Source organism: Dromaius novaehollandiae, chromosome 1, assembly GCF_036370855.1.
Source record: "Dromaius novaehollandiae isolate bDroNov1 chromosome 1, bDroNov1.hap1, whole genome shotgun sequence".
NCBI classification, from domain to species: Eukaryota; Metazoa; Chordata; class Aves; order Casuariiformes; family Dromaiidae; genus Dromaius; species Dromaius novaehollandiae.
In genome coordinates this window covers 139,671,772-139,684,612 of record NC_088098.1, presented here as the reverse complement: position 1 = coordinate 139,684,612, position 12,841 = coordinate 139,671,772, and the positions used below count along the sequence as shown (strand labels likewise).

The window sequence follows — 12,841 nt, the reverse complement described above, 5'->3', positions numbered from 1 at the left end:
AGGCAGTCTTCTCAACTTCTGTTCATCCCCACCATCACCACCATCCTTTGGTGCTTTATTTATGATCTAAGGTCAACATAATACCCCATGACTGAAAATAAAGATGATAATGATATTTCTGTGATTTGGGAGATGATAATATATTTCTGTGATTTGAGAAAGCATTGACCTACATTAAGATCATCAAACTCATCTCATTAGTGATTTGAAACAAGATATTTTAATCCAGGTTCCCAGTACTGATAAACTGCAGGAAATGGTCTTTTGTTCAATTAAAGCAATGTAGTTTAACTGTTCACCGAAGCAAGTAATACAATGGTGAGCAAATCTTTTCCATTAATGTCAACTCTCTGCTTAATAATCAACCCTCAGTGTGATCCTGTCCCACAGAAATGCCTTTCATTTGGCCATTAGGAATATATTTAGTCTTAAGAATGAGATATTCCATAAGAGATTCCCACTGGTGTTTTGAATGCAAGAGTGGATACCACTGAATTTGAGGAGGCTGTAGTGTTTTCTCTCCCCTCTTTTTTTTTTTAATGATTCCCTCTTCCCCCTCCATTCACCATGTTGCACAGCATGTGCACCAAACAGCTGTACTACTTAGACAAATTAAGGATTTCACTACATTTGGAATCATTCGTTTTTATCTGGTTCCATGTATGAGAGAATCACATTCGTCATTTTTGCTAGAATTACTTTCCATCTCATGATGGAGATGATGGAGAGAGTGGAGTGTGGGGGGGCAGTTTAAACTTTTCTTGTTTGCCCAACAAACTAAAACTTTTATAAGCCAAAATGCCATTTATTTGTGCTGGTCTTTGCAAACAGGAAAAGCGTGTTCCCCTTTACATACTCTTTCTCCCTTGCTCCATTCCCCTACTCCACCACTAACTATATAAAATGAGAAATATTTCATGAAGAGCTTTTAGTAGAGCTTCCTCATCTTCCCTGTGTATGCAGTCATAGCCAGACACACACATTGCCGCTTACTTCTCTACCTGCTCCTCCCCATGCAGTAGGATGTGAGCACTCAGTTCAGCAGGCTTTCATCTTAGATCTTGTCAGAAAATGTATGTAACTGGCAGTAAGTGGGTCATAGCATCCTTATAAAACAACCAGGATATATGACTTGGCCCAGCTTCACATATTTGGCAGCAGTTTAAGAGAGACTCATTAAGGGCCTGAACGCTTCAATCATGGTTTGTTTTCATTTGTTTTAGAAGAGAAATATGCCCAGAACCTGTTCCTTGATTCCTAGAAATCAGTCAGTTCTGTTATGAGATATCATTCTACAGTGGCCTGAAATGAAGATTATAATACTTGTTTTTCTAGACTTTGCAAACCAGAAGTGTGTGGTGCCCCCCCCCCCCGTTTAGTAGTTATAAAGTGATGACATGGATTTGAAGCAAGTATAGGAATTTCATGTAGAGGCACTTCAGAAAAATCCATTTTAAATTATTTGGGACAATCTCTGTATTCCCAGCAGGAAGAGAATGTATGTGTTATATGTATTGAGTTTAAAGTAGGTTTACCATAATTACAAAATAGCTGGATTTGTACAGATGTTGAAGACACTGTAAAAGTGTGTTTAGTAATAAGGAAAATCCATGTGTCTCTGAATAGGAAGGGTCCTCATTGCCGTTAGGAAAGTGTTGGCAGCTCCTGCAGAATCCAAATGTTCACTGAAAAAGAGTTTCTCCCCTTCTCAGGCCGAAGCCTAGTGTGAAATGGAGCAGTGAGCTGAGAGCAGAGCAACCTACCTCAGCAGCACCCTGTGCTGTGCTGGTTTCTGTGTTGCTAGTCAGAACAGTGAGTATTACAGGAAAAAGATCAGGTTTTATTATTGTCTTGTTTACTGGTACAGAATTCACAGCTGTAAATTACTCATCTACCAGTTTCAGGATGTAAGGTAGTTCAGTGTCACTCTTTTGGCTCTGTAGATCTCGAACAAAGTACAGATTTTCTGCTGGTTAGCAAAACTACATAGTGAGCTCCCAGTTGCTGCATCTAAAGGAGTCTTCACCTAGGTCAGAAGCAGTCAATGATCATAATCCGATTCTTAATGGCTATGACAGTCTTGAAGAATAGCACGTACTGGCCTTCTCACCTTTACAGGTGGTCCTTTAAAGGTCAGCCTCAGCTACTTGTAGGCATCTAAGCAGGGTGCTACTGGGAAGACAGCCCTTTTTTAAAAAAAAAAAAAAATCCGTAGGTATAAACAAGATAGCTGATCTGGACTGTCAGTCCAGATTGGTAAATCCTGAACAACATGTTTCTGTTTTGTTTTGTTTTTTCATTTTAGAAAGTCGCAGCACAGCTGCAGAAGTGAAAAGCTTGATAGCATGGAGCATAGCTCTTTTCAGTTGTGTGTCAGATGGTGAAGCAGTCGTGTTGTTAAATGTGCATGTCATCTAAGGGAAATAAGAGTGTAGCACTGTGACCTACATAATCCAAATCAAACTGCATTTGCATTGAGGGGGGAAAAAAGTCAAATCCTGCAGATTAATCAGTCAGTAAAGCAGGCATCTGTAAAACTGCTTACTACCTTAATCGTTTGGACACCCAGACTAACAGATAATTCGAATCCAGATTAACCTGGCCCAAGTATATTAAATCAAAACGAAGAGAATCAGCCCAGATAATCCATGTGTTTGGATTTCTACTTTCAAAAAGGCTGTTAAATTTTCAGGGTATGGTTGCTTTCTGTTAAAATGGCAGCGTTTTCTTTGTTCCCAAAATAAATTGGCAGTGACTGTACAGTAGCATCTGAAAGCAGGATTAAGAATCAGTATCCTTCTTAGTAATCACAGAGGCAGATTTGGATTTGGAAAGCAGAGTTCCCGAAGAATGTTATGAGTAAATTTTTTCAAAAAAAAAATGAAGGGGTACTGTGAAATAATGACCGTTTTTTACTATGCAGTTTTCATTTAGAAATTGCATTATCAAATGTACATTTAGAGAACACTCTGGGAATTTATTTTACCTGAAATTAGCTGAATACTAAGTAGGCATCTGCATTTAAATTAACTATGCATTTTTAGGGTGTGATTCATCCTATTTCAGGGTAGATGACTAGCTGAAATGAGTTTCACTCTCTGTGCACAACCGAAACTTAATGGACATGGCCTTAATGGACAAGGCCCTCTTGCCCAAATATGGGGAGGTAACAGGGCAGAGCAGGTGGAGCACACGTCATTAAGTGAGGAGATTTGGGTTCTAGGTCTGCCTCTGCTGGTGACCCACCTGAAATGCTTTTTCTAGGCCAGGGTATGTGCATCCAAGGCAATGGGGGGATTACAGTGGAGACAACCTGACAAGCTGCAAATGAGATGGTATATTTGCCTGGCATAAGACAGTGCCATGAAAAGATGCTAGTTTGCTCCTTTGTCAGAGCTACCTTGCACAGCTTTGCACAGGGTGCACTCTGTACACTATAGATTTCATTTCCCATTTGGCGCCACAGGATGTGTGATTTCCTTACAGAAATGCTGAAGGGCAGTACTCACTCTTAAGATTTCCTGAGAGTGGAAGGACTACTATTGGGGGGATATATAATATTATACAGAAAAGAAGAAAACACTGAACAGTGCCCTAGTTTTAACTGTGGCATGTGGAAAATATAGGATTGTTTTCCTGATACTCTTTATCTTCCTAAAGTGTAGCTGTACAGAAAGGTAGTGTGGACATGGTATTCAGAGAGAAAAGGATGCACAGCACTTTGTGCTGCTCTGTAGCAGTCTTTGGAGCACTTCAAAGTAGAAGCAGTAACGGTCATAAAAAAGAAAGTTCTTCATCTTTTGCCACAAAGGTGAATTGCTCAAACACAGGTGTCTCAAGCTGAGGATTGTACACCTACATTCCGAATCCTTGAATCCAGCAATATTATAGTTACTGTAAACTTACATTTTGGTGTATATTTATTTGTAAGGCACTCATTTTCAAAGCCACACAAGAGTTTCAGCATGACTTTCAGAAGCAGAAGTGGACAAAATGCAGAAGTGCTAATAAATTCTCATCCTCTTTATTTTCCACAGCAAGAACTCATTGACAGCATTAGTAGGAAGCTGCAGGTGCTGAGGGAAGCACGAGAGACACTTCTGGAAGACATCCAAGCAAACAACATACTGGGGGAGGAGGTAGAGGCCATTGTGAAAGAAGTTTGCAAACCAAATGAGTTCGACAAATTCAAGATGTTTATTGGGGACCTGGACAAAGTGGTCAACCTCCTACTGTCACTATCAGGTCGTCTGGCCCGGGTGGAAAATGCCCTTAATAACCTGGATGAAAGTACCTCTCCTGAAGAACGGGTGAGAAAGTCCAATAGTAATATCACTGCATTTAGTGAATCTGGTGTAGGGGTTTTGTTTGCTTGGTTTTGTTTATCTAAAATCCAGAATTCAAGATGGGGGAAAGTGATGGGATAAATCTCATAAGATTGTTTTCTTTAGATTTCTTGAAACTTTCCTCTTTGTCTCAAAATTCTTCAGCTATGAGTGGACTGGTCAGAAAAAATAACATTTCTGGGGTACAAAGTTATTGGAGATGCAACATATTGGGGAATAGACTTCTTGGGGAAAGACTGAAGAAGGAGGGGAGATATGATATACTGATATGAGCATAAGAAAGGAGGCAAAAATACTACGGTTTAAACAATTCAAAAGATGGGAAAAGGAACAAGCAGGAGTGTCACTTTGTGCTGTAATGCAGCAAGTTTACAGATTTCTTTATACTCAACAAAGATCTTGTTTATTACCAAATCTTGTTTATTACCTGTGTACAGATATTCAAGTATTTGATACATTTGTGTATGATGTAAATGCACTACAGCTTCCTGTACAATGCCTAGCAAGAAATAAGAGCAAGAACTGGCAGAAAGACAAGCCTTAAAAAAAAAAAAAAAAAAAAGGGTGGTGGGTTTTTTTGTTTGTTTTTAAGCAGAAAACATCCTTCTTATCATCCAACCAGAATAGACTGGGAATGATGTAGAGGCCTCCCAGCAGATGTGGAATTTAAGGAGTGCTCTAGATACTTCTACCCATTGGACCTGACAGATGCTGGCAGCACTTTGTTTAGTGCTGCCACAGTGTTTAGATCCCAGCAGGTCTTAGCTGGGAAGCAGATATCTAGTGATACAGTTATGCACCATAGCACAACTGTAGATATGTAGAAAATTTAAAGGTTTAAAAAGGGGGCAGGGGTTGTCATGTGAGTTCAGCCTCTACAGTTTGATGGATGCTAAGTGGGATTTTTGGCTTGCAGTTGAGAAGCGAAATGCCAGAAGTCCACCTAAGCATTGTAACAGAATTCGATCCATGAGCAGTGAATTTATGTTTTGTTTCCCTGATAGGCTCCCTCATTTCATCAGTAAGAATGCTTAAGTGCTTGATCTGGTTAGGAGCTGGGTTTTTTGCTGTTTGGCTCTAGCTGCTGCCAAACATATTTAATGGCAAAGAGAAGGTATTTGACAGCTTAGTAGAGGGCTGATCAAAGCTTTTGAAACTTAGAAGAACTTAATTCTCTTTTAGACTGCTTCTGTGCTTTAAATATGGTTGTAGTTGCCTAATGGGCTCAAAGATGAGAGTGTGAGCTGGGGAAAGAGCTACCAGCAGGTGATAGGATAACATAGGAAACCGCTTGAGAGCCATGTTAAAAATAGCTTATTCAGCTAGGTGTGGAAAAGGAAGAAGGTGAGTATTTGGTGTCATAAAGGCAGTTAGAAATTGTCTGCATGCTCTGCTAGAACCTTTTCAAATATAGACTGAAATAAATCCAGATGCCTAACAAACTCCAATCCCCTTTCATATTTTTATGTACTGACACCATAGTCTTGCCATAGTAACATAAGAAATAAGTTTGTCTGTAAGTGTTAGTCAGAGATGCTTCTCAGGCAGATCAAGTACCCAAGCAGATCAACAATAGGTACAATGTATGTGGGGTTACATCTGCATATCTTTGAACTTAGACTCATGTATATGGCTTTTTTTTGATTGTCCTTTGGTATTTTGTAGATCAGATGATGATATTTGGTGCATTAATGAACAAAATATAGGCAAGTTTACTTCCATCCTTGATCATCACATCCCTAATGTTCACAGATTATTTTGAAGCTGATGCTGTCTAATGAACATTACTCTGATAGTCTTAAACCTTCTAGGAACCACCAACAGCTTGGCAGACTTTCTGAAAAAACAGTCTGGCACCGAACAAATGATTACAGCTGAATTAATATTTTGACTATCAGGTGCTCTGTCATTGGTCTCTTGTGCCACAAGGAACAATATCAAGTATCTCAACTTTTTGCAGCTGAAAGGGAGCTAATCTGAAATAGCTACCAGACACCTTCCTTCCACACGAGACCAGTGTCTTCCCATTACCTTCATTATCAAACAAAGCCAAAATATGTTCAGATCCCCAAAATGCTGAGCCAGCTGTCCACAGATTAAATCAGGTGCCTGGACCCTCCAGGCCTGTTATCATGAGACTAAGGGTAAGTGCCAATGTTGGCTTTATATAGCAGTTGAGGGACTGGATGTTGGAAAGTCAAATATATGGAGGCAGTCCTTCTTCATATGGCTCTTATTCAAAATTATCAAACAATTCTTGAGGAAAACCTCTCCTGTGGAGGAGTGAAAAATTGTTCCATCAGAGCAGCGTAGGCTGGCCTGTGTTTGGCAGGTGCTTCTAGACCGGAGGGGAGAAACACCCTTCTGGATTCTCCTTCACTTTGGTTGGTTGAAATCCGAGGATAGCAGCCTCTGAACCATTTGACAGTATGGTGTGTGCCAGCATAAAGGCCTGGTGAACCATTTACCAATTGCGCAAAAAAACCTCCTTGGGAGTGCTATCTTGAGCCTGCCTTGGAGTGTTTCATTTTATCCTTCAAAACAAATTTTCCAATGTCAGTCATCTTTGACAGAAGTAAAAGCGAGGTCAAGAGGATCCCCTTAGCCTTCTACCCTTCTACATCCTACTTCTCTAAGATGCCCCCTAAACCTAGGGTGCTGATACTAAGGTCTCAAGCAAAGTTCAGGCAGAAAGTGGTATTTGCTTTCCTTAAACTGTTAGGGCATTCTTGTTCATCTTAAAGTCATGTTGTAGGAATGGTAAGAAGAAATTATACAACTCAAGTCTCTGGAATCGCTAAAAAAGGCTAAACGTTTGATTGTCTTTGTGTCCGTGGGCAGTGATAGAAGACTGCTTGAAAGATGATGCTATTTAATCTCAAAGATTAGGTGGATAATGTGTGCAACTGTGGTACTAGTTGGTTGATACATGCCCCCTTGTGTTCATCAAATTTGTTCTGTCTAAATACTTCTTTCACTTATCAGTGTACATAGATACATACAAATTGCAAAGCTGCTCTGCAGAGCAGTCTAGCCATGCGTATTAGTTTGGACTTGGCTGCTAGTCCCGCTGATGAATTCAGGAGAGAGGTACTCCCATCTCTTTGCAGCAGATAGCTCTGCTTGCGAGTTACTTGCAATGGGATTTTCATTAGTAGGCACTCAAAGGACAACTGAAATGTGGCCTTTCTAGTGATGTGTGATGCCTATGACTTGTCTTCCATGGCTGCAGACCTGAGTTAATCTGGGCTGTATATTTCATGTAAATCTAGAAGGAAAGTGTGAAAGTGTTTCTCTCTCCAAGCTTTGTGCTGTCTACAGAAGAAGAGGCGACACCGGGTACAAGTGCAGTTCTCATAGGTCTGTTAAGCTTGCTGGTGTGTATGCCCCTTTGTCTCATATCTTGAAGAGCTGCAGGTTCTGTAGTCTACAGAACCATTTTTCTATAAATCCTTTAGGCTTATTGTAGCATATGTGATTTAAAATATAAATTAAAAATGAAACAGTGGGCAAATTTACTTGAACAGCTTCACAAGAACAGACTGTAGCATATTTGAAGACAAAGGTTCTCAAAAGAGAATCCATCTATGAAATGAAGGTAAAAATCATGGAGTTGCACATCTTAGAGGCATTTTCTGATTAAACTTAGAAGTCTGTACTAGAGTTTTTAACATCAGAGTAGGTCAGCCATACTCATTGTCACTAGAAAAAAACAGTTTCTTATAGGTAGACATCTGAAGTTGGTGGGATTAATAACGCTCACATTTCTTTCCATATACTATTAAAGAAGTATAGCTGAGTGACTCAGGTGCAGCTGTCTATTGTATAGACAGGGGAAGTTGGGTGAGATGCATCTCGCCTTTTGGACTTGTGCATATGTGTGAATGGGATGTAAAACTCCTGTCCTCTGTCTTATCCCTTTTGTGTGATACTTCTTTCAGCCTCCCTTTTCCCTATTTTGTCTCTCACTCGTGCATTTGATTTCAAATGGTAGGAACTTTCGTCTGGCCAGAATGTTACTTATAGCAAAGCAGACTTCTGTGAACAGCAATGTCTCAGACAAATACCCTTTTCTGAGATGGTGATTATTGTGAGGAAAAAAGGTAGAAATATTATTGCCCTGTTGTGAAGACGATACTTTCTGTTATTTTTCTTTCCTACTATTGCCTTATGCCAGCCCTCACTCTTGCTCATTTCTTAAGACCATGTGATTTCCCTGAGAAGCCAAGCAGATTACAGCAGAACTGCAAAATACTGCAGCGTCTTGAGCTACGAAAGGACAAATCTCTCTGTTATTTAGAATGTTGCTGCATTCTCAATAGCTGTAGCTATTTGAGTTTGAAAGTTTGCTGTGTATTGAAGATGAGATGTAGATCAGTGAAATCTTGTTTCAGAGAACTTGGCTGTTTCCCAAAGGCAGCTGTATTTTTTTGGGGTGGGGGGTAATACTTCCTAAACTATTAAATAATACAGTATTATTTGAAGCTCTTGCTACTGAGGCCACTAGAAACGATTGCTGCATCTTTCATTGACTCAATTTTTATTCCTGTTTGTTAATCCTTTTTGTTCAGAACTCATTTTAAGGAGCAATCTTATTTCACTTCTCTGTGTATTCAGGAAAATCTTTGTCCTTGCAGATAGAACAGACTTGAAACTCAAACACTGAAGCTGTTGTCCTAACCTGGTGATTGGTAACTGGAAACCCAGTGGCTTTTTTAACTGTTTTTCTTTTCTCCTAAGCGGACATTGGTAGAGAAGCAGAAGCTGCTGACACAACAACATGAAGATGCAAAAGAACTGAAGGAAAACCTGGATCGTCGAGAGCGCATTGTCTTTGACATTTTGGCAAATTACCTGAGTGAGGAGAACTTAGCAGACTATGAGCACTTTGTAAAAATGAAGTCGGCCCTCATCATTGAGCAGCGAGAGCTGGAGGACAAGATCAAGCTGGGGGAAGAGCAACTGAAGTGTCTGACTGATAGCCTCCAACCTGAACGGCTCAAATAAAGGGACTGAGTTTGACCAAGGACGTGAAAAATGGGAAAGAAGAAAGGGATGGGGGAGTTTCCAAGTATACAAATGAGTATCTTGGCTTGTCTTGAGTGTTCAGTAGAGAAACAAGCGTACAAGAGAAAAATAGCTCTCAACAGCAATAATGCTCTCTTTCATTTTTGGGATGATGTATTTAATTTTTTAGAACATGTTTTTATTGCTGGATTCTACAGCTATTCCTCATTGCTTAACTTACAGAAAGCTCCACAGAAGAGGCTAGACTCTTCACCTTTCTGCTTCGTAAGTTGAAAGTCTGTGGCAGTTGTGCATGCAAACAATGTTTCTTAGACTAGGATGTATACTTTCTTTATACTTAGATGTTGTACAGACTGTTGGGAAACCAAACAGCAAATTATGAATGCACACAAATTCAGAAGCTGTAAATGTAGTGGCTTTTCATTTTCTTTTTTTAAAGACACATTAAATAGGGGAACTGTGCATCTTATAGCTAATATATTCAGATTGCTGAAATGTAATGTCACTCTGATCCTGTGGCATCAGACACTTTTTTGTAATGTTATATATAAGATGGCACTTTCCCCTTGCAGAAAATAACTTTTAAATCAGTCTCAGTTAAACACTTGTTAAACCGACTTGCAAATCACCTAATGTCTGCATTGCTGAAGATTTTAAAAAATAAAATAAAAAATAGATAGTTGTAGGCCCTCTTACTATAGTACAAGTGATTTCTTCTTACCAAGTTGTACTTGATTTAAGAAACAGGCTGGAAGTACTGTGCTGATTTTGTTGAAAACATTTCTTATCTAAGTTATTTGGAAAACTCATTTGCTCTTTCTTGTGCTTTTTGTATATGTTTTCCTTCTCCCTCCAAAAAACTGCTACATTTTATGAAAATAAATGTCAGGTAAGGACACTGCTTGTATTTTACTTCTGATTGCTTAACATTATGCTGGTTTTATATAGGTAGTTAAATTATATTGAAGTTGACCCACATAATGCTCTTCCTTTTATCTGCTTTCTCAGACCACCAAATGCAATATAAACAGCTTTGCCCATGTAAATACCACGCATTACTTGGAGCACGTCTGCTTTGTAAATGTGAACGTATGTGGTTTTTGGTTTTTTTAATCACACAGTGATAAATGACAGGATGCTATTTGTCAGTATCAGATTACTGATTGTGTTCTAGTAATAATGCCATTGAATAGAAGTGATAATTTCAAGCACCACTAAAAAGAGGTGCTAACACATGTCTTAGCACAGTGATAGGTTAAGTTGGCTTGCTGTGATACTTACAGAGAAATTCTGTAGTGTCTAAATGTCATCTTCTGTGTTAAGATAAAGTGTTGCAGTCAAAGGGAAATCTTGGATGACTTTGTGTATAGGCCATTTACATTGTCGTAAGGACCATTTATCTCTCCTTTAAACCGTTTTTGAGGCTGATGAGAATGCCAGTCTGTAGCTAAGCAGACTGAAAATACAAGCAATTAGATGTTAAAAGGAGAGAGAGAAGACTCTTTATGCCATCCCTGTAGTGGCAGCACTCACAAAAGGTTTTCTGTTCTTCTTATCTAAATCATCTCTTCTGAGGGAAGGGAACCAGAGAGGCACTGATCAGTGAATTCCTTGCAAGCTGGGGAGTTGTGCAAAAATCCTCTGGAACCAGTTCCTCTACACACAGGTGCAAAAGTTAAAAGGACTGTTTTTCCCTGCTATAATGCACTAATTAGTATACATGGACCAAATCTTTACTGAAATTATGCTGATATATCAGTTGAAGTCAAATGGAGCTACCATTTTGTGGGAGCTGCAGCTGACCTCGGTTTCTTCCTCCTGGTTCCAAAATTTAGACATCTGGCATCTCACAATTATTTGCTGCTATGTTCCTAGGACAAGTGATCCCTTTTGTCCTTAGACTCATCCCTTAAGCATAACAGACCCAAAACTAAGTAACTCCCAAATAAATTATGCTTGTCTTTAGCTGGAAAGAGAGTGCATTGTTTTATCTGTGGCATTTTTAAAATTTTACATATTGTGGTTACTCTGAAATGTGTATGTGAAATGTGAATAATAATATAATTGCAATGTGTTTGTATACAGTGCTTTGATTTAGATCTTTCTGATAAAAGATAGCAATATTGCGAATGCAATATATATATATATTTTTATATATATATATAGATATATAAAATCCTTTTCACGGAACAGTTGCATAGTCACCATTTTCTCCTTTCCTTTTTTAAAACTGTGTTGAAAATCTCTTATCCTGGGAACCTGAAGATGGTTGCCTCCCAATGTTATATGTAAATCTGTAAATAGCTATACTGTTGCTTTTTGAAAAAATCTGGTGCTAATGTTTTGCCTTTGGCATCTTTGGGGATGGCTGTTTCTTCACCTTATGTTGTTCTCAATTTTAGATCTCTTTGTATAGTGAAAGATTTCCACTATGTTTCTCCACTTGTTTGGATTCTGCAGCCCAGAGTGAAAATGTGTACAGTTTTCCTGCTTGACACTTAACACCTACCTACTGACAAATGGTATTGCTTGACTTTGAGAAAATAAACTGTATATTTCAATGTACAGAGCTAGTGTTTGTGTGGAGTTATAAGTGTCAAAACCTACTGTTTTACTATGCAGCGTTAGCTGTCTTCTGGTGCATAAAAAGAGTGCTTATAGCTTTTAAAGGTCAAACCAGTTATCTTGTGGTCTGAAGTAGACTGCTTACTTTTCACAGATTATTTAACATGTAGATGAATTGATTGTCCTCAAGTCCACAGTGTAAATACCAGAAATGTGTTAATGTCTACTCTTTTTTTTTTTTTGGAAGTGTGTAGTATGAGAGGGTAGAAGGGAAGAACTGTTAGGAGGTGGATAAAATTCATCAATCGCTTTTTGACCTATGAAGTATATATCGGGGAAGAAGTTAAGATTTTTCTGCTTGGGTAACTCTGCTGTTTTGTCTTTGTCTTTGACCTGTGTTTAGAATGATACTTCATATGGAAATACTTTAAGCCAGGTGTTCTCAAGTTTTTTTCAAAAGAACAGATCACTGTGACCCCTTCATTTCTAACAGCCTTCCATAGTAATTCTTGAATTTCAGCTTAATGGAGGTTCTTAGATTTACTGCAGAATATTTTACCATATCAAGAAACACTGTCAAACATGCACAAATTTGTAGTAGACATGACCACAGATAACCTATTGTGGCTTGATAAATCATACTGGAAATCAGTTATCTGTGAAGGTCTTCATTGTAGGAGCTATGTAGGAAAAAAAACTAGGAACAGGAAAAAACACTTAGTTTCAATTTTTGCAAGTTTTTTCCTACATTTTTAGTGATGCTTTATACCCTCTTCTTTCTTCTCTGCTCTTGCATATGCACCTCTGTGCTTGCTTTCCTGCTCACTTGGTTTAAAGCAGGATGGCAGCCAGTGGGGAATGGCAATATACTTCCTGTGTACTGTTTGAAGAATTTGCGTTTC

At 38.8% G+C, this 12,841-nt stretch overlaps 1 protein-coding gene across 4 annotated transcripts in view; it reads left to right on the top strand.

The window, feature by feature from the left end:
* The window catches only part of SHROOM2 (shroom family member 2), a 133,329-nt gene extending 121,390 nt beyond the window's left edge, over positions 1-11,939 (top strand). For all 4 annotated transcript variants that reach the window (XM_026116972.2, XM_064500523.1, XM_064500539.1 and 1 more), the window contains 2 exons: positions 4,038-4,310; positions 9,087-11,939. In XM_026116972.2, coding sequence (XP_025972757.1) covers positions 4,038-4,310; positions 9,087-9,353 — 540 coding nt within the window. In that variant the 3' untranslated portion in view covers positions 9,354-11,939. The remainder of the gene's footprint in view (positions 1-4,037; positions 4,311-9,086) is intronic.
* Positions 11,940-12,841: the final 902 nt, after the last annotated feature.